The sequence below is a fragment of the Podarcis vaucheri genome, assembly GCF_965113315.1.
Source record: "Podarcis vaucheri genome assembly, chromosome: 2".
In the NCBI taxonomy this organism is placed as follows: Eukaryota; Metazoa; Chordata; class Lepidosauria; order Squamata; family Lacertidae; genus Podarcis; species Podarcis vaucheri.
This window is the reverse complement of record NC_138760.1, coordinates 127567034-127587208: the sequence shown is the minus strand read 5'-3', so window position 1 is coordinate 127587208 and position 20175 is coordinate 127567034. Positions and strand designations below refer to the sequence as shown.

Genomic DNA, 20175 nt, shown 5'->3' with positions numbered 1-20175 from the left:
GTCTGTAACCTGAAGCGTATGTAACCCGAGGTACCACTGTATATATATGTATTTTATATAGGTGTAAGCCTCCCAAACGTGACACTCTTTGAGACATTGTAAATTGCTCATCAGCAAAATAGGCTCCCACAGTGAGGGGAAAGGGGGGAAACCAAGGTACCCGTTGAGAACTGGTTCTCCTTACTGGTAAAGTTCAGGGAAATGAGGTGAAGACCTGGTTACATTTCTTAGGATTATTTGCTGTATTTTAAAATAGTTATTCATATCCATATATTTTCACCATATGGAAGTTTAATGCCTCTTTAATCTCTTTAATGGTAAAGATTATCTTTTCTACGATCTCAGACTCTCAATAATAATAATAATAATAATAATAATAAGTAGTAGTAGTAGTAATCCGGTAATAAGTAATAGTAAGGTGCTACTGGAAGGAATTTTTTTTATTTTGAATAATAATAATAATAATAATTATAATAATAATAATTGTATGGTACTAAGGCTGCCCATGGTCACTGGATCCTGCATGGGGCACCTGCCGAAGGAGAGGATCGTGCACTCGGGGCCTGATCCTGCGGGGCTTTCCAGACAAAACCGCGGCGCCTCTCCTCGCTCTCCGCCCGGAGCAGCCAACAGGTTACTTCTGATCGGCTCCGCGAGGGTTAAAGGGAGGCACAGCGCTGAGATTCCTAGAGCGGAAGGAGAGAGTCCTGCGCGAGAGGTGAAGGAGCTTCCGCTTCCTGTTCCGGGTCTGTCCTTCCTGCGGGAGGTGGCGGAGGGAGGCGGCAGCTTTCTCTAGAGGGGCTTCTGTCCGGATACCGGAGGGTCTTCTCCCGTCCTTTCTCCGCAGGGAAGGCGGCCTCTCCTCCCGCTTCCGGGTCAGATGCGAGGGAGGAGAGACCGAGGAGGAGGAGGAGGGAAGAGCTGGGACTCCCAGAGGGCAAGAGACGTGCCTCGGAGGAGAAGGAAGGCAAGGCGGACCCCGCGCAGCTCAACCCGAGAGAGAGAAAGGTTTTTAAATAGAGAATCCAACGTGTTCCTCTGCACTGAGAATATTTCATAGAAAAATGTCGGTCCCTCAGAATGTATCTACTAATTATTTCATTATTTTATTTTCAAAATCTCTAAACCCTTTATCAGAAGAGTATGAAGGCGGCACACAGGTTAAAATAAGGATAGAGCACAGCTAAAATTCACAAACCCATCCAGAAACTATTATGCACAAAGGCCTCATTCTTAATAACAAAGAAAGCTAAATAATAAGTCCTGTTACCCTTACAGTTCTCTGCTTCTTTCCTATCTCTCTGCGTCCCTTTTGCCTGCTGTGAAAGGTCCCGGGCAAGTTTACTCTTGACACACAAAATTTGGGGTTGCAGGGAGAGATTGTGGGGAAGGATTTTCAGAAATCTATTAGGTGTGGGCAGTTTCTTTCAATTATAGTTTTCTCTGTGTGTCTCCTTTTCCCCAGTATTAAATTTAGTCACCCGGACATTGACATCTTATGAAAAGAAAGGACCTCTTGCAAATTTGCCGGCATTTTAGTGCAGATTTCTACTAATGAACACATAGTTTCCCTAATATTTATATTTGCCCTAATATAATGCATTTCTGTATATAGTTTTTCCTAAAATAATGCTTTTCTATGTGCTCTTTCCCTTTATAACCTGGCAGGGCAAATCCATATCTTTCTCCCTCTTTCCCTGCCACACTGTCTACGACAAGACCTTGTGTTTCCTTGTACCCTAACAGATCAGGGTGGGTATTTCAAGGCACATCCTAAAACAATGGAAAATGCAGCTGTTCCTCATGTAATGGGATAATTTTACGTGGCTTGATTATCTGTTTGGAATTTTCTGGATCCTATATCCTAGATACAAGATTTATCTCTAATACCACTTATCTAAGGCCTGCAATTTCACACTGGATTGGTAGCTGAGTTTTTTTCGTCTGTTCAGTGGCTGTGTATTTTGGTGGAGTTCAGACAGGCCTATGGAGAATTCAGCAACAGTTAAATTGTAGATAATTTTAACCTTGCCTATTCTTTTTCTTCGGGACATGGGTGGCGCTGTGGGTTAAACCACAGAGCCTAGGACTTGTCGATCAGAAGCTCGCGGTTCGAGTCCCTGTGATGGGGTGAGCTCCCGTTGCTCGGTCACTGCTCCTGCCAACCTAGCAGTTCGAAAGCACGTCAAAGTGCAAGTACTGTATTTTTCGCTCTATAACACGCACCAGACCATAACATGCACGTAGTTTTTAGAGGAGGAAAACAAGAAAAAAAATATTCTAAACGAAATAGTGGATATATGATTTTTGTGGTTCATGTTGTGCCCGCAGACATGTGATCTGACAGTGAGTTTGGAGTAGCCCAATGCAAAAATCCTGAGGATCCATGTGGATCCATGCTTTGTAACCACGGAGGAGGGAAGGAAGGGGAACCATGGATCCTCTGCTCACGACTGCAGCAGATCCCCCCCGCCACCATTCGCTCCATAACACGCACAGACATTTCCCCTTACTTTCTTGGAGGAAAAAAGTGAGTGTTATGGTGCAAAAAATACGGTAGATAAAAAGGTACCGCTCCGGCGGGAAGGTAAAAAGCATTCTTGTGTTTGCCAGAAGTGACTTAATCATGCTGGCCACATGACCCGGAAGCTGTACGCCGGCTCCCTCGGCCAATAAAGTGAGATGAGCACCGCAACCCCAGAGTCAGGCACGACTGGGCCTAATGGTCAGGGGTCCCTTTACCTTTTTATTCTTTTTCTGAGTAGACATAAGTTTTAAAGTTAAGTTGTATATTTATAAATTTGCAACTCCAGAACCATCATTTACATAAGCTGTTGCTTATTTCTCCCTCCTTTATACGTTTCCTCATTGTGTGATGTGCTGCTGATTTCTGTTTAGTAATCTTTTGCTCATACCTTTCATAAGTTCAAAGGTTTTTACTGGTATTCCGTTGAGGTATTTAAAATAAATCTCTCCAAAACTCTAGCTTCTCAGGTCCTATTTGATTGCCACTCTCTTGTGCATTTGGGCAAATTAGGAATGTCATCTTCAGTGACCAACAGTTCCCTTTCACAGGCTGTGCAATGGCATTGGAGCAACACTGTGGATCCTCCCTGCTTTACCCTGGAGAGGAAGCGACCACCATGCATCCAGTTGAGGTAGGAGAAAGGTCATCAGGTAGAGATGTTGGGGATAGCTGGAGTGCGGCCTTCCTTGTAACAGAGGGCCTGACACTTATCCCTGTTTTTCTGAGGATGCTGCCAGAGGAAGTGGGTTGGCTTGACTGAGATAGATAGATAATTTATTACGGTCAGAGACCAGCTTATAAAACACACTTGGGGGTACATTCCCAGAAAGAAAACAAACATTTAAAACAATGTGCAACAATAAATTTAAAATTTATAAATGCAATAAGCGTATAGACACTTAAAACTTTAAGATAAGCTACCACAGAGAGATGACCCAGAGCCATCATGGAACTGAGTTTGGGGATTTTCTTAACGAACTAGTTTGAGTTGGGAGATGGTCTGCGCCTACAGATCTGTACACAGAATCTGGCAACCATCTGGGTTGTCTTGCCTAACTGGAAAAGTTCAAATTTTTGCTTTTCCGGGAAGTCAGCGAGCCTCACCAGCAGGGGATCAATGGTCTCACTACGTTCCTCTTCATAAAAGAACAAGTGCTCTGGGCTTTCTATATCCCCCAATGAACAGGCGCAAAGTCTCTGAGCATATGGGACCTTTTTAAAGGCTCCTTCCAGGACGGGCGAGGGCAGAGCTGAGCTTCTGGCGAGTGTAAAAGCCCTTCTTGCATTTTTGGATATGAGAAAGAAGAGATATGCTGCTCTCGATTTCTCCAATTTTATAGTCGAGGCACCTTGAGCAGTCCTGTTGTCTCTCTGTGTCTAAGATTCTTGGCCTGACCGTAGCTTTTGCCTGGCCCAACCCCAGACTTAGAAGGGCTTGAGGGGCACAACCCAGCTTTTGAAGGGGGTTCAGGACTGCTGTCTGCATATGCAGACAGTCATCATAGCTGGTAGTCAATCATAACCTTATCTGCTATGGATTTGCCTAATTCTCTTTTAATTTGGTGGCTATTACTGCATGTTGTGTTAGTGAATTGCAGAGTTTAACATTGTGAAAAGTGCTTCCTTTCGTTTGCCCTTAATCTGTGTACAATTAACTTCATTGGATGGCCTGGGACTACAGTATCATTCTAGAAGGAGAAACACCTTCCTGTCTCCCATTTTCCCATCCTTTGCATACCTCTGTACATCTCTTATCCTGCTCCTCAAGCACTTTTGTTCCAAATTAAGAACTCCTCGTATATCTCCAACCCCTTGCTTATTTTCTTTGTCTCCCCCCCCCCAAACATTTTCTGGCTCTACATATTATTTTTGAGGTCAGGAAACCGAAACCATATTCAAATTTCTAAGGACACCTGCACCATCTGCATGATGTATATCTGCATGATGATATTGGCAGCTTCATTTCGAATCACTTTACCAATGGTCTCTAACACAGAGTTGATCCATTTCACAACTTACACACACTGTGCCAATTTCCTTACTGAGCTATCTGTCTCTCCTGCTCATTCATCACCAACTCGGATCCCATGAGTAGTCTAGTTAAATTAGAATCATTTTTCTTGAATGTGCATTACTTAAACTTGCTTACAAGTTTGAATTACAGATGTACCTTGGTTGCTGAATGCCTGGGAACTCCTACATTTCGACTACCGAACGATCAAAAACCAGAAATGAGTGTTCCGGTTTTTGAACGATTTTCGGAAACCGAATATCCGGTGCTGCTTCCACAGCTTCCAATTGAGTGCAGGAAGCTCCTGCAGCCAAGTGGAAGCCGTGCCTTGGTTTTTGAATGGTTCTGGGAGTTGAACAGACTCCTGGAATGCATTCTGTTCGAGAACCAAGGTACGACACTACTTGCTTAAACACCTTGAATTACGTTTGCTGTTAGGTGTTCAATGTAATTTGAAGACATCCTATTGGAGCTCTCTGCAATACTCTGTTGTGAACAGCTAGGTTGGCTACCTAGCAGCTCAGCACTGACTCCAGGTCATATATAAGCTGTTTAAAAAGCACTCATCCCGATACTGATCCTTAGGGGCCTTCACTTCTAGCATTCCTTCCTTTGAGAGTTGGCCATTTCTTCCCATTCTCTTCTTTCTGTTCTTTAAGCCGTTGCTGATCCATAAGGCAGGCTCTCTTCTTATTCCATGACTCACCAAGACGTTGGTGAGAGACTGTACTAAAAGAATTTGAGTGCACTGTCAGTTGCATACCGTCTAGACACACTTTAAAAAATCAAATGGCTCGTGAGTCACTCTTGCAGAAGCCATGCTGATTCGGCTTTAGCAAGGCTTGTTCTGCTATACATTTGGTTATCCTGTTGACTTTAATAATGTTCCCCATCAGTTTTCCTGAAAGAGACCTTAAACTAACTAAGCTGGTTTCTGGAAACCTTTTTTTTTAATGTCACTACCTTTGCTTCCCTCTTGAAAGACAGGTAGATGGGAAATCTCACATACAAGTTACACGTTCTTGTTAGATTTGACTTCTTTAAGAACTAATTTGATATATGAGGAGTTTCTAATTTGGAACAAAAGTGCTTAAGAAGGAACAGGATAAGAGGTATGCAAAGGATGGAAAAATGGGAGAGAGGGAGGTGTTTCTCAAATTTGGGTCTTCACCCGTTGTTGTACTACAATTCCCATCATCCCCAGCTAGTATGACCAGTGCTCAGGGATGATAGGAGCTGTAGTCCAACAAAAGCTGCAGACCCAAAATTGAAAAACCCTGAGCTAATGGGTAGATGAAATCTGACCACTAAAGGTAGAATCCATCTCCCATTGCAGTGGGAGTGGAGGAGAGATGCTGCCCACACCTTGCCTTGAAGTATCTCCAAGGAAGGGGATTTTTTTCTTCTTCCAGGAATCAGTGAGCTTCGAGGAGCTGTTCTTTACTTTCACCAACGAGGAATGGGCCTTGCTGGATCCAGACCAGAGAGCTCTGTATGAGGAGGTCATGCTGGAGATTCATGAGATGGTGGCCTCTCTAGGTAAATATCCCTTTCCCCCTTAAATCAATAACTATGGAAGGTATAAATTCCTGTTGGTGGTACTATCAATTAGCTCACTAGAAAGAGTGTTGGGATTTTCCTCTGGGCAAAAGCACATTTGAAGAACCATGCTGGATCAAAGCAAAGGCCTATGTGGTCCACAATTCTGTTCTCACAGTAGCCCAACCAGATGCCCAGAGGAAGCCCAAAAGCAGGACATGCATCTGATATAGGCATCAGAGAATGGACACACTGGCTATGAGTTACTTACCTTTCTCGCCCTGATCTGGCCACAGTGATCCATGCAACGGTCACCTCCAGGCTTGATTATTGTAACTCTCTCTACACGGGGCTGCCCTTGAAGCTGATTCAGAAACTCCAGCGGGCGCAGAATGCCGCGGCGAGGCTCCTTACAGGGTCCTTGCCGCAGGATCACATTCACCCAGTGCTTGACCAACTGCACTGGCTCCCGGTGGAGTACAGGGACAGGTTTAAGGTGCTGGTTTTGACCTTTAAAGCCCTGTGTGGTCTAGGACCCTTGTACCTACGGGACCATCTCTCCTGGTATGCCCCACGGAGGACCTTAAAGTCCACAAATGACAACACCTTGAAGGTCCCAAGTAGCAAGGTGGTTAGATTGGTCTCAACTAGGGCCAGGGCCTTTTCAGTGCTGGCCCCAACTTGGTGGAACACTCTGTCCCAAGAGACTAGGGCCCGGCGGGACTTGACATCTTTCCACAGGGCCTGCAAGACAGAGCTGTTCCGCCTGGCCTTTGGTTTGGACTCAGTCTGACCCTTATGTTTCCCTCCCCTTATGGTTTTGATCTGTGGGCTACCATTAAAACGAGGCTGCATTTAAAATTATATTTTAACCTGTATTTTAAATTGGTTTGTGTTTTTTTAATTGTAATTTTACTGGTGTTAGCCGCCCTGAGCCCGGCTCTGGCCGGGTATAAATAAAATATGATGAAGAAGATGATGATGATGCAAACCCCTGCAAATCCTATTTTGCCCCTGAGCAGGGTTGCTGCCAAGGGCCTCCTTGTGCCCATAAGACAGGTGTGCAGACCCCCTTGTCCCCCGCCAATACAATGCTGAATCACTGTTCTGAATCACCCTGTCTCTCCCTGGACTTGCTTGCTGAGGCTGAAGGGTGCTGCAGTTTAACAGCATCCTGAGACATGCAAAGGTTCTTCACTCCTGCCATAGGGACCAGACAATTTGTGTGCAGGTTTTTTTAAGTCTCTAGCCCCTGTGGCAAGAGCAGGAAAGACTGGCAACTTAAAAAAGCACTCTATTTTGTTTCTCCACACTATGTTTCTGAATTTAAGAGAAGGAAGGATGGGCTACTGCTTGGATGAGGAGGATGTTCTGGGGATAATGTAAAATAAAATAAAAATACTGACACAAGCCGATCATCATCATAATAATAATTTATTATTTATAGCCCACCCATCTGGCTGGGCTTCCCCAGCCACTTTGGGCAGCTTCCAACAGAACACTAAAATACAATAACCTATTAAACCTATTAAAAGCTTTCCTAAACAGGGCTGCCTTCAGGTGTCTTCTAAAAGTTTGGTAGTTATTTTTCTCTTTCACATCTGGTGGGAGAGCATTCCACAGGGCGGGTGCCACTACCGAGAAGGCCCTCGATTCAAGGCCACATTAAAGTCCAGTATGGGCAGATGTTCATTTTACCAGGTTTTCTTTTTAATCCATCAGGAGATGTTTGGGGCATCTGGATTGAGGGAGAACCGTCAGAAGTGGCATGTGAAATTGCTGAGGAGCAGGAGGAGCAACGGAAGCTGTGGGTTCAAGATGTTACCAACAGACAAGAGGGGACAGAAATGCAGAATGCTGGGAGGGAATCCACTGATTTTGAGATTAATGAAAATCAGATAATTCACACAGGGGAGGAACCTTATGAATGTTTGGAGCTCGGAAGGAACATCAGTTGCATAGACTACCTTACGTTTCAGGAAATATGTCATACCGCCGAAAAACCATATAATTGCTTGTTGTGTGGAAAGAGCTTCCGTCAGAGTGGTCACCTTAGTTTGCATCAAAGAACTCATACGGGCGAGAGACCTTATCACTGCAGGGAGTGTGGAGAGAGCTTTAGGCACAGTGACTCCCTCATAAAGCATCAAAGAATTCATACAGGGGACAAACCTTATAAATGTCTGGAGTGTGGAAAGAGCTTCAGGCAGAATATCCACCTCACTAGACACAGAAGAATTCATACAGGGGAGAAACCTTATAAATGTTTGGAATGTGGAAAGAGCTTTATTCAGTGTAGCGTGCTCACAAGACACAAAAGGACTCATACAGGGGAGAAGCCTTATAGATGCTGGGAGTGTGGAAAGACCTTCAGTGCTAATTGGTCCCTTTCTAAACATAGAAGGACTCACACAGGGGAAAAACCTTATAAATGTTTGGAGTGTGACAAGAGCTTCAGTTGGAATGGTCACCTTATACAGCATCTAAGAACTCATACAGGGGGTAAACCTTATAAATGTTTGGAGTGTGGCTCGAGTTTTAGTCAGAGTGGTCACCTTACTCAACATCTGAAAACTCATACAGGGGAGAAACCTTATAATTGCTTGGAGGGTGGAGACGGCTTCAGTCATAGAGATTCCCTTAACTCGCATCTAACGAGTCATAAAAGGGAAACATGTTACACCTGGAAGGTGGAAGGAGATTCAGTGATCACAAGAGTTCCTGCAGAGAGCAAATGAAAGATTCTTCTCAGTGTTAGAATTCCCTTATCTCCAGCTCTTACTTGTTCTAAGGCCTTTGGAGCCCAGTAAAACTTCCATTTTAGAGGAGAAAGGGTTTTTGCTTTCAACCTGCTTTTTCAGTAGGAAACAGTTTGCGGCCTTTTTTTCTGGAAGGAGTTCAAGTGGTGGGTTGGCTAGATAGCGGAAGGTCCCAGAAAGAGCCCTGCCATTGGACTCTCCTCCATGCCCTCACCCACTGTCTCCACTGACGAGGGGCATAAAGGAACAGCAACAAGGGCACTTACCTGGACCCTGAGGTCATCTTCTGAGGCCCTTCTTCATGTGCCTCTTCCATGAGAGGCCTAGAGTGTGGCAACATGAGAACAGGGCCTTTTCTGCGGTGGCTTCTCGTTTGTGGAATACTTCCCTCAGGGAGGTTCACACACTAGGCAAAAGCTCTTTAACTAGGCCTCAGGCTGATTGACATCCAATCCCCCTTTTTAAAAAAATGGGGGGGCGGGGTTTTTGATTAGATTACGGTATATATTTTGTGTTTATGTATTGTGATTTTATCCTGTGAACTGCCCTGAGACCTGCATGTATAGGGCAGTATACAAATTTAATAAAATGATGAGTGTAATAATAAATAATAATAGCTGGAGCTGTCGTACAAGAGAAATTGCCGGTTGCTTGTGCACACCAGATCAGGCGTGTTTGTGTAATTTTATAAATGAGTGCTGCTGTTTCCCCCTCATCCGGATGTTGAGTGATAGAGTGCCAGGTACACTGCGTAACCTTGCAACAGTCAAAGGCCGGGTGTCTGCTTGCTGACTCATACATCCTTTATCTCAGGAATGTGTATATGTGCAGAGACATGTCTAAAAGTCATTGCTGCATTGCATTCAGGTGGGGAGAAGCTATGAGAGTCTGTGAGCGGCTGTATCAAAGTAAAATCCAAAAAATCATGTATACATAGAAAGCACACCTGAGCCCCTTAAAGAGGACAAGAATATCCAAAATTCTGCAAGTTAAATGCCAAAAGCATTGTTGAAAATATTGTTGCCTCCTCAAAGTAGCCTCCTGAGGTAATGGGAGCCACCACTAAAAGTCCCATGCTTGCCACCTCTCTGCATCTCGCTTGGAGGAATGCAGAGTGAAAAAGGCCTCAGATGATGAATGCAGGTTGTGGGCTGATCCTGAAGGACGGTTTTATATGCTCAGAGCATCATGCAGCAGTTGGGAATCTGGCCGCCACTTTCTGAGCCTTCTTCACAAAGAGCCTCACATATAATGTATTGCAGAAATCTAGCCAAGAGGTAGGTAGAAGAACCTGAGGTATATCGGCACACCTATTAGCACACCTTTATTTTTTAGCACTAGCAGAAGTGTTCCATATACCCCTTGCTGATGTAACCGAATGCTTTGCCAATAAAGAGCTGAACTTCCTATTGCTTGTGCACATTGGCCTGGGCTCTGGATTATGAACACAACATTATTTAATTATTAAAAAAACTTTGAAGAGATTTATTAAGCTGGAACGTTTGCAGAGGAAGGCAACTGGGATGATGAAGGGTCTGGGAAACAAGCCTTATGAGGAGCGCTTGAAGGAGTTGGGTATGTTTAGCTGGGAAAAGAGTATGAGATATGATAGCCATCATTAAATATCGCAATGCCTGTCACATGGAAGAGGCTTGTTTTCTCCTGCTCTGAAGGGAAGGACTCTGACCAATAGCTTCAAGTTACAAGAAGGGATATCAACTAAATGGGATCAACTAAAATAGAATGGGGAAAATTTATTGATTATTTGAGGACACATTGTAAGCAAAACGTTAGTGGGATTGATAAAAACAGGTGCAGTAAGAGATAAGGGGAGGATAAGGGGAAAACTATAAATTTATTTGAACTGGATATGCAGTAACAAAAAGATACGAAATAAATAACTGCAGAAGGGAGGGGAGGGAAGTCAAAAGTTAAAAATAAAATTTATTTTTAAAAAAGAGTCCAGAAATTGGGCAGGGGCACAGGGTGAAAATGCAGGGGAACAGGCCATTAATTTATGGTCTCTGCCACCCTTGAGGCAGGAGATGGGTGGTGGTGGTGGGGAGAAGTCTGGGGAATCAGAGGTGGAGAGGAATTTCAAGGAGGCGGAAGACAAAAATAGAGTCCAGCCATCACAGTCTTTCCATCCCCTCCCACATGGTCTCCACGGTCAAGGAGCGGCTTAAAGCAAGAGGAACAGCTGGAGTTGTCATGCAGGAGAAGCCGCTGGTCCATGGGGTCACGAAGCACGACTAAACAACCACAAGACCTAAAAATTCTTATAACAGTATTTTATTCTTCTACACTGGTCGTGCAGCTATTTCAACAAATGGTAGTTTAATTATCGTTCCACAGACAACAGTATTACTTAACCTCCGGATTCCAGCATCGTCTTATATTGGTATTCCATCTTTCTGTTATGAAAATGTCGCAGGACCTTTTCACTAGTACCACCCACTGCGGAAAGGATGTATAGATTTGTCACCAAAAAAAATAAGGGGGGGGGGGAATAAAAGCATTCCCCTGGAAGTCTGACATTTCGTTTTATTTGGCCTGATTCAATGATCATGCCTTTCAACTTGCTTGCCTTTTTGTATATTTGAACTAAGGAAGTCTTAATGTTGAGATGAGATGGTTATTGTGTATTTTAACATGGTAGGTATGTATCTTATATAGTTGTAAACTACCTAAACGACATATTCTTTATAAGAAAATTCCTTCCTGTAGCACCTTAAAGACCAACTAAGTTAGTTCTTGGTATGAGCTTTCGTGTGCATGCGTGTATCTGAAGAAGTGTGCATGCACACGAAAGCTCATACCAAGAACTAACTTAGTTGGTCTTTAAGGTGCTACTGGAAGGAATTTTTTTATTTTGACTATGGCAGACCAACACGGCTACCTATCTGTAACTATTGTCCTGCTGTGAGTCCTGAAGGCCATTCCCTGTGTGATAGGAATTTTATGGTTTTAAAGATATGGCAATGTTCATAAGTGTGCCAACCAAGCACATACATGCTGGGTATTTTAGTTCTGAAAAGGTTTGCTGTAGATCTCTTAGGTGAGAGTCTCTGTCTGTAGAATTGGAACAGATGTAACGTTACAGCTGCATCTGTTCCAATTCTACAGACAGAGACTCTCACCTAAGAGATCTACAGCAAACCTTTTCAGAACTAAAATACCCAGCAGATGAAGTTAGACAACAGATCAACAGAGCCAGACTGATACCCAGAAAGAACTTGCTGCAAGACAGACCCAAAAAAGAAAATAACAGAACACCTCTAGTCATCACATACAGCTCCCAAGTTAAAACAGTTCAACGCATCATCAGAGATCTACAACCTCTCCTGGACAATGACAGTTCTCTTTCTCAAGCTCTGGGAGGAAGACCTTTCATTGCCTACAGACAGCCACCCAATCTTAAACAACTCCTAACCCACAATAATACTACAACCAGACTTAACACGGACACTGGCACCAGAGCCTGCAATAAACCCAGATGCCAACTTTGCTGCCACATACACCCGGACAACACCATTACTGGCCCCAACAACATCACACATACCATCTCGGGACTATGGCAGACCAACACTGCTACCTATCTGTAACTGGACATATTCTTTATTAACTTTGAGCCTTTGCAACCTGCTCCTCAGCCAAAAAGGCTCCCAGGGTGAAAAAAGAAAAGGGGGGGGAGGGGAGGTTCCCGCCTGTCGGCTCCGCAAGGGTTAAGCTGCGCCATAGAGCTGAGATTCCTAGAGCTGAAGGAGAGCCGCGGCCAGAGGCGGAGCTTCCGCTTCCTGTCTCTGCTATTACTTCCTGGGTTGGCGGAGGAAGGCGGCTGCTTTTCTTGGAGGATCTTATAGACTCCTCCCAGAAGATCTTCTCTCCTCCTTTCTCCGCAGGGAAGGCCGCCTCTCCTCCAGGAGAAGGACCGAGGAGGAAAGACAGAGGGAGGAGGAGGAGGAAAGGGATTCCCATAGGGCAGAAGAGGAGCTCAATCAGAGAGAAAAAAGGTTTTGCAATAGAGAACAAAAGTGCTCCTCTGCACTGAAAATATTTCATTTTAAAATAATTGGCTGGTCCTTAAGAACGTATCCTGGACAGCTGCAGCTGTAGTTATTTTATATTATTTTCAATATTTCTAAACCGCTTTTTTCAAATAAAAAAAATCTCACAAGTGGAACGCAGATAAAATTAAAAGTGAGGAACTGGTCTGTGACCGTAATAAATTCATTCATTAAAAGAGAGAACGCAGCTAAAATTCACAGGCCCATGTGGAAACCAATATGCCTAAAGCCATCATTTCTAAAAACAAAAATAACTAAGTAATAAATACATTTACTCCCACTGTTCTTTGCTTCTTTCCTCCCTCTCAGCTTCTCTTTTTGGCTGCTTTGAAATATGCTGGGAGATAGTATGCGAAAGGGTTTTTTAAAAACCCAATAGGCATGGGCAAACCGTTCAATTTTAGTTTTATCTCTATGTCTCATTTTCCCCAGTTAAATTTAAGTTGCTTTTAGTTGCCCACATTTTGACATATTATGAAACAAAAGGACCTCTTGAAAAATTAGTTAGCATTTTAGTTCCAATTTTCCTCTTATATTTGCCCTAATGCAATGCATTTCTGTATATAATTTCCCCTAAAATCATGCATTGCTGTGTGCTCTTTCCCTTTGAACAGGTGTAGAAAATCTTTTATCACCCAGCAGGGCAGATCCAGATCTTATTTTCTTCCTACACTCAACTGTAGACCAATGTTGGTGGGTGGGTGACCTTCATGGGGTCAAGGTACAGCTTAAGAATGGAAACCTTAATGCATCTGTTCCCCTTGTAACTTACAATATTTTTCTTCTGGCCTGTTTTTTGTTTGAAATTTTCTGGATTCTATATCCAGGACACCAGATTAGAGTCTAGTACCACTTATCTAAGGCCAGCAATTTCACTCTGGACTGGTAGCTGTGTTTTTCATGTCAGTTAAGTGGCCGTGACTTTAGGTCAGCTGGTGGAGTTAGGACAGGCCAGCATTGATTAAGTTGTAGATAATAATGAGCTTGCATATTCTTTTACTGAGTTGACATAAATTGTATATTCATATTTTGAATTTCCGGAACCATTGTTTGCATATGCTATTGTTTATTTCCCCCTCATTTCTCCACGTTTTCTCAGTGTGTAATGTGCCATTTTTCTCAGTTTTCTCAGTGTGTAATGTGCCATTTTTCTCAGTTTTCTCAGTGTGTAATGTGCCATTGATTTCTCTTTTGTAATATTGCAGTTGGAAATTTGTAATGCATTTACTGGTCTTGACATATTTAAAATAAATCTCTTCAAACACACGTTACACCAGGCATAGGCAAACTCCAGCCCTCCACATGTTTGGGACTACAATTCCCATCATCCCTAGCTAACAGGACCAGTGGTCAGGGATTATGGGAATTGTAGTCCTAAACATATGGAGGGCTGGAGTTTGCCTATGCCTGTGTTACGCTTTCAGGGCCTGTTTGCTAATTTGGGCAAATTTTATCTTCAATGTTTTCATTCAGCCACCACTTCCCTTTCACAGGCTGTACAATTGCATCTGAGCTTCAGTGTGGATCCTCCTTACCTTACCCTGGAGAGGAAGCGACCACCATGTGCCCTGCTCAGGTAGGGGAAAGATCAATGGGGGGAGATGGTGGGGATAGCTGGAGTGCGTCCTTCCTTATTACAGACGGACTCATTGCAGGGGCCTCTTACACCTGGGCTTCTGAGGAAGTGGGTTGACAGCTTCATTTTTCTGTATTTCTTATTGCCAGCAAGGAAACCTATAGTTTGTTCAATGTTTTTCTAATGGTCTTCTCGGTAGTGGCGCCCTCCCTGTGGAACGCCCTCCCATCAGATGTCAAGGAAATAAACAGCTATCTGACTTTTAGAAGACATCTGAAGGCAGCCCTGTTTAGGGAAGTTTTTAATGTTTGATGTTTTATCGTGTTTTTAATCTGTTGGGAGCCGCCCAGAGTGGCTGGGGAGACCCAGCCAGATGGGTGGGAAAGAAAGAAAGAAGGAAAGACAGATGTTTCATTGTATTTTAATGTTTTTTGGGGAGTTGCCCACAGTGGCTGGGGCAACCCAGTCAGATGGGTGGTAAATAATAATAATAAATAATAACATCATTTCGTTTGTCCTTAATTTGTCCACATTTAGTCTCATTGGATGGGCCTGGATTATTATTATTATAATTATTATTATTTTCACAGAGGATTGATAATATCGCTCCCTTTTCTTTGTGCTATGCATAACTCTGTACATCTAAATTAGAAGATCTTTTTATTTCTTCAACTCCTTGATTATGTTGGTTGCTCTTTTCCCAGCATTTTCTGGGTCAGCAATTCTGTTTTTGAGGTCAGGCAACCAGAACCATACAGTATTGCAAAGGCAGATGCATCATAATCTGTATACCTGCACAACGATATTGGCAGCTTTGCTTTGAATCCTGTCCCTAACACGGAATGGACACATTTCACAGCTTCCACAAATTGTGTCTTTGCTGAGCTATCTGCAGTGGTGATTTCTGAGAGCGACAGCTAAAATCCCCACTTGCCCCACTGGAGTGTGAGTGGAGGGGAGATGCTTTCCACACCTTGCCTTGGAGTGTCTACAAGGAAGGGAATTGTTTTCTTCTTCCAGGGGTCTGTGAGCTTCAAGGAGGTTGCCGTGAATTTCACTGACGAGGAATGGGCCCTGCTTGATCCAGGTCAGAGAGCTCTGTATGGTGAGGTCATGCTGGAGATCCATGAGATGGTGGCCTCTCTGGGTAAGGATCCTTTTTTCCTTAATCAGTAGCTACGGAAGGTATGGGTTCCTGTTAGTGGTACTATCAACTAGCTCACTAGAAGGAGTGTTGTTAATTTCTCCTGGAGAAAAGAACATTTGGTTCAGAGCAAAGTCTTACTTAATCCAGGATTCAGTTCTCACAGTGGCCAGCCAAATGCCCATAGGAAGTCCACAATCAGGACTTGCCTCTGATATAGTTGTCCTGGGCTTATTGGCTTGAGTTACCTCGGGATGCGAACGGGATCTGGTGGTTCCCTCCCTGCGAGAAGCCAAGTTTCAAGGAACTGGGCAGAGGGCCTTCTCGGTAGTGGCACTCACCCTGTGGAACGCTCTCCCCCCAGATGTCAAAGGGAACGAATACCAGACATTTAGAAAACATTTAGACGGCTACCAGACATTTAGAAAACATCTGAAGGCAGCCCTGTTTAGGGAAGCTTTTAATGTTTGACGCACTATTGTATTTTAACAATATTTTAATATTTTGTTGGAAGCCGCCCAGAGTGGCTGGGGAAACCCAGCCAGATGGGCGGATATAAATAAGTTGTTGTTGTTGTTATTATTATTATTATTATTATTATATTATATGACAGGTGTGAGGACCCCTTGCCCTCCCTCAGACGATGCGAATGGTACTTGTAGTTCAGTAACATGGAGAACCAAAGGTTCCCCATTGAAGCGGCTACTTTGATGAAAAGGATGTTTTGTGGATGGTGCAAAATAAAGAAATACAGACACAGGCAGTTTCAAGTCCACGTTAAAGTCCCGTATGGGCAGATGTGCATTTATACAGAAACAGCATTTTACCAGTTTTCCCTTTTAATCCACCAGGAGACGTTTGGGGGATCCTGGCTGAGGGGGACCCATCAGAAGTGCCGCCTGAAACAGCTGAGGAGCAAAGGAAGCTGGGGGTTCAAGATGGAACCAACACACAAGAGGGGAGACAAATGCAGAAGGCGGGGAGTGAATCTGCCGCCTCTAAGGTTTACGGAAATCAAATCACCAGAGAGGTGAGGAAGTATGAATGTAAAGTGTGTGGAAAGATGCTTGCTTCTTGCTCAAGGCTTACTTCACCTCAGAGACTGCGCTCAGGTGAAAAACCACACGAATGCAGGGAGTGTGGGAAAAGCTTCAGTCCGAGTGTCCCCCTTGAGATCCATCAAAGAACTCTTACAGGCGGTAAACCGTATAACTGTTTGGAGTGCGGGAAGAGCTTTGGTGACCGTAGCAGCCTCACTAGACATAAAAGAACGCACACCGGGGAAAAAGCTTACACATGTTTGGAGTGTGGAAAGAGCTTCAGGGAAGGTTACTCCCTTACTCAGCATCAAAGAACTCATACAGGGGAGAAACCCTATAAATGCTTGGAGTGTGGAAAGAACTTTGGTCGCCTAGGCTCCCTTACGTTGCATCAAAGAAGCCATACAGGAGTGGAAACTTACGTATGTTTGGAATGTGGAAAGAGCTTCTATCAGAGTAGGCACCTCGCAAGACATAAGAGAACCCACACAGGGGAGAAACCTTACGGATGCTGGGAGTGTGGGAAGAGCTTCAGTGATAGTGGCTCCCTCACTAGACATAAAAGAACTCACACAGGGGAAAAGCCTCACGAATGTTTGGAGTGTGGGAAGAATTTCAGTCGCAGCTGCAACCTTACTTTGCATCAAAGAAGTCACACAGGGGAAAAGCCTTATGAATGTTTGGAATGTGGAAAGAGCTTCGTTCGGAGTAGTCACCTCACTAGACATAAAAGAACTCATACAGGAGACAAATGTTCCTATGAGTGTCTGGAGTGTGGAAAGAGCTTTAGTCGCAGTAGCTATCTTACTCACATCTTAGGTTTGGAATGTGAAAAGACCATGATTAGTCCTACCAAGAGCTCCTACGAAGACCAGGGCAAATACTGTGCTCAGTGTTAGAATTCACTACTGTATCTTTGGTTAATTTTGTACTGTATTTGCTTAACTCCAGTTTTTTTACAATAGACATTTGCTTGGTCTGAGTCCCATTTGCCTTCTATTGTGGGGGAGAGAAGGGTTTTTGCTCTGACCCTTCGTGTTCAGCCAGTGTCCGTAAGGGGCAGGAGTCCGAGCAGTGGGCAGGGAGGTCAGGTATTGGTAGAGGCGAGCGAAGAGGGAGAATAATTATATTAAAAAGAACAATGATAACAACAGATGAAAAAGGTGAAAAACAAAAGCATAAAATAGGTACATGAGTTAAAATGGCAAAGACCAACTAAAGACTATCACTTTTATCAGATCATCATGTATAGTTCCATCTTTGCCAGGCTTGTGTTGAGGGTTTCCTTGAAAATTTTTAAATGTCTGGACATTCTAGTCCTTTTCAAAATTATGATGAACTTTCTCCATTTTAGCTATATTCCAGAGTGAGTGCAAGCTTTTGGGTTGTTTTCCCTTGTGTTTTAATTACTTTGTGCTGCCCAGATCCTATATGAGGCCAATTATTTTGACATTGGTATCATCAAAAATATTCTGTAACATTTTGGACAACGAACAATAGCTTCTCCATTAATAGTTATCATTTCTGTCAAAATTGAATTCCAAAAATCTTGCACTAACTGACATTCCCACTATAAGTGACAATACGTACAAAGTTTATTTCAAACCCTCCGAACAATTTCGTTACGCAGAATAAAACATTTTTGACATTTGCAAATAAGTCCTGTACCATCTGTGTAAAAATAAGGCATTTTCCCTAAGAAAACTGGAAACCAGTTTTAAGGGTCTACTCTGATTTTACAAGTATTTTATCATTCCCACACTGATCATGTAGATACGTTAACTAATGATATTTTTAATCAAAGTTGAACACACGTCCAAGTATCACCTAACCTCCAAATTGCAGCCTAGTCTTATTCTGGCATTCCATTTTTCAGTTATGAAAATGGAAATGTCATAGTAGCAGAAAGGATGTGAGGGGAGACAGTCTTTGTGCTGACCACCTCCATCACATGGAACATCATGTGCAGGTGTATTTTGATGCTTTAAATAGAATGAAAGTTTATGAGTCATAGAGGAGGGGAGAACACACGTACAAATTCAACACTTTGTTTTGTTGCTGTCCTTTTAATGTTGTTAATACTGTTTTACAGATATGGATGCCGTCGTACTCTATGAATCCTATAATAGGATTCTTGGTGTAACTGTGATGTTTAGGTTATTTTTTAGTTGTTTTGTTAATAGTGTTACATAGATGGTAATTGTTTTATTTAAGATTTGTGATTGTTTTACTGATGATTTGTAAAGTATTCTATACGATTTATGCTGTGATGTTCCATTATGTTATTTTTATCTTTTGTTTGTAAACCGCTTTGGGATTTATTTGAATAAAAAGCGGCATAGAAATAGAATCAGTCAATCATTTGTAGGACATTATGCTGATCTTCTGACTTTTTGTTATACGTGGGATTTTGTTGTTGTTATGTTCAGCTTGTTTTATTGGCCATGCCTTTCAACTTCCTTGTTTTATTTAGGGTTGCCATATGACCCATCTTCCTGTCTCCAATGGAGGCCGTCCTCTATAATGGGTGCTCCCAGATGACAGCTGAGGCAGAGCTTACATTTTAGCATGTAAGGGGGATATGAATGGGGATGATGATCTAATTTAACATTATGAGAGCGCTCCAATTGGAGAACAGCCTTTGACAAAGGTGTTGTGGACTTTGAAGACGCTGGAACTTGGGACAAAAGGGGGAAACATTCTAAGAGGGAGGCACGTTTGGTAAACCCTCACCGTGATCAACACCCGCCCGGAAACCTAGGTCCCCACTGTGGAAGGATGTGTAGATCCAGAATTGGCCTCCACAGTCACTTATGGATCATGTTCATGGAAGACAATCTTACTTAGCTGCGTATGATCGTCAGAGAAGAAACATCATCATCAAAATTAGTATATTGCCCTTCATTTGTAGATCTCTGGGCGGTTCACAACATAAAACTGTTGAATGGTTACTTTAGATGTAAAGGTTCATCATTGTTCCACTCCATGTGTATGTCTTTAAGGGGCCAGAGCAAAATACCGAGACCCAGCTTTACAGCTGTGAAACATAGCAGGTGCTGCTGAGTTGTACTGATTAAGCTGTGTCAGCAATTGGGTGTAGTATATAAGGAGCAGCACCTAGCTCTCCCATTACCCTGGGGGATGGGTTGGTGGTTGGGTCTGGTTTGTTGTTGATGCGTTTAGTGTAAAAGGAGTTTTTGTTTTTGTAATTAAAACCTTGTTTAAGTACTTTTTGAGTCCCCCTTATCAATGCATGGTCTCCCCAGCAAGCTCTCTGCAGCACTACTATACTGCAAATAGCCAACAAAAACCACAATGTTGGTTGCTGGAAATCAGCCTTCTTAACGTCCAGATTGCATGTCTGACTCCACTCGGGTTTCCCTTGGCTCTGCATCATGAAACCCAGGAGAACAGGATCACTTTCTCCCAAGGGTCCCAGTGCTTCCACTTTGTGTCTCAGTTCCTCCCTGCTGGTGAGGATCAGGTCCAAGAGGAAGGACCCCCTTGTTATT

At 43.3% G+C, this 20175-nt stretch overlaps 1 protein-coding gene across 3 annotated transcripts; it reads left to right on the top strand.

The window, feature by feature from the left end:
* Window positions 1-761: 761 nt before the first annotated feature.
* Window positions 762-19013, top strand: LOC309527399 (uncharacterized protein). 3 transcript variants are annotated; one of them, XM_082214241.1, is made up of 4 exons: window positions 762-1008; window positions 3076-3158; window positions 5951-6077; window positions 7800-10243. In XM_082214241.1, exons 2-4 carry the CDS (start codon window positions 3084-3086, stop codon window positions 8813-8815), a joined length of 1218 nt encoding a protein of 405 aa, XP_082070367.1. In that variant the 5' UTR covers window positions 762-1008; window positions 3076-3083; the 3' UTR covers window positions 8816-10243. The 3 variants fall into 3 exon arrangements, with proteins under 3 accessions (XP_082070367.1, XP_082070365.1, XP_082070366.1); XM_082214239.1 differs by lacking the exon at window positions 7800-10243 and adding an exon at window positions 16475-19013 and having other exon boundaries at window positions 874-1008; XM_082214240.1 differs by lacking the exons at window positions 762-1008; window positions 3076-3158; window positions 5951-6077; window positions 7800-10243 and adding exons at window positions 12659-12849; window positions 14397-14479; window positions 15500-15626; window positions 16475-19013.
* The last annotated feature ends 1162 nt before the right edge of the window (window positions 19014-20175 follow it).

What these genes read in the sequence shown, in the direction of transcription:
- LOC309527399 (XM_082214239.1), top strand. Translation starts at nt 3,084, where the DNA reads ATGGCATTGGAGCAACACTGTGGATCCTCCCTGCTTTACCCTGGAGAG. An exon ending in CCACCATGCATCCAGTTGAG is followed by an intron (nt 3,159 to 5,950) that starts GTAGGAGAAAGG and finishes TTCTTCTTCCAG; the next exon opens with GAATCAGTGAGCTTCGAGGA. An exon ending in TGAGATGGTGGCCTCTCTAG is followed by an intron (nt 6,078 to 16,474) that starts GTAAATATCCCT and finishes TTAATCCACCAG; the next exon opens with GAGACGTTTGGGGGATCCTG.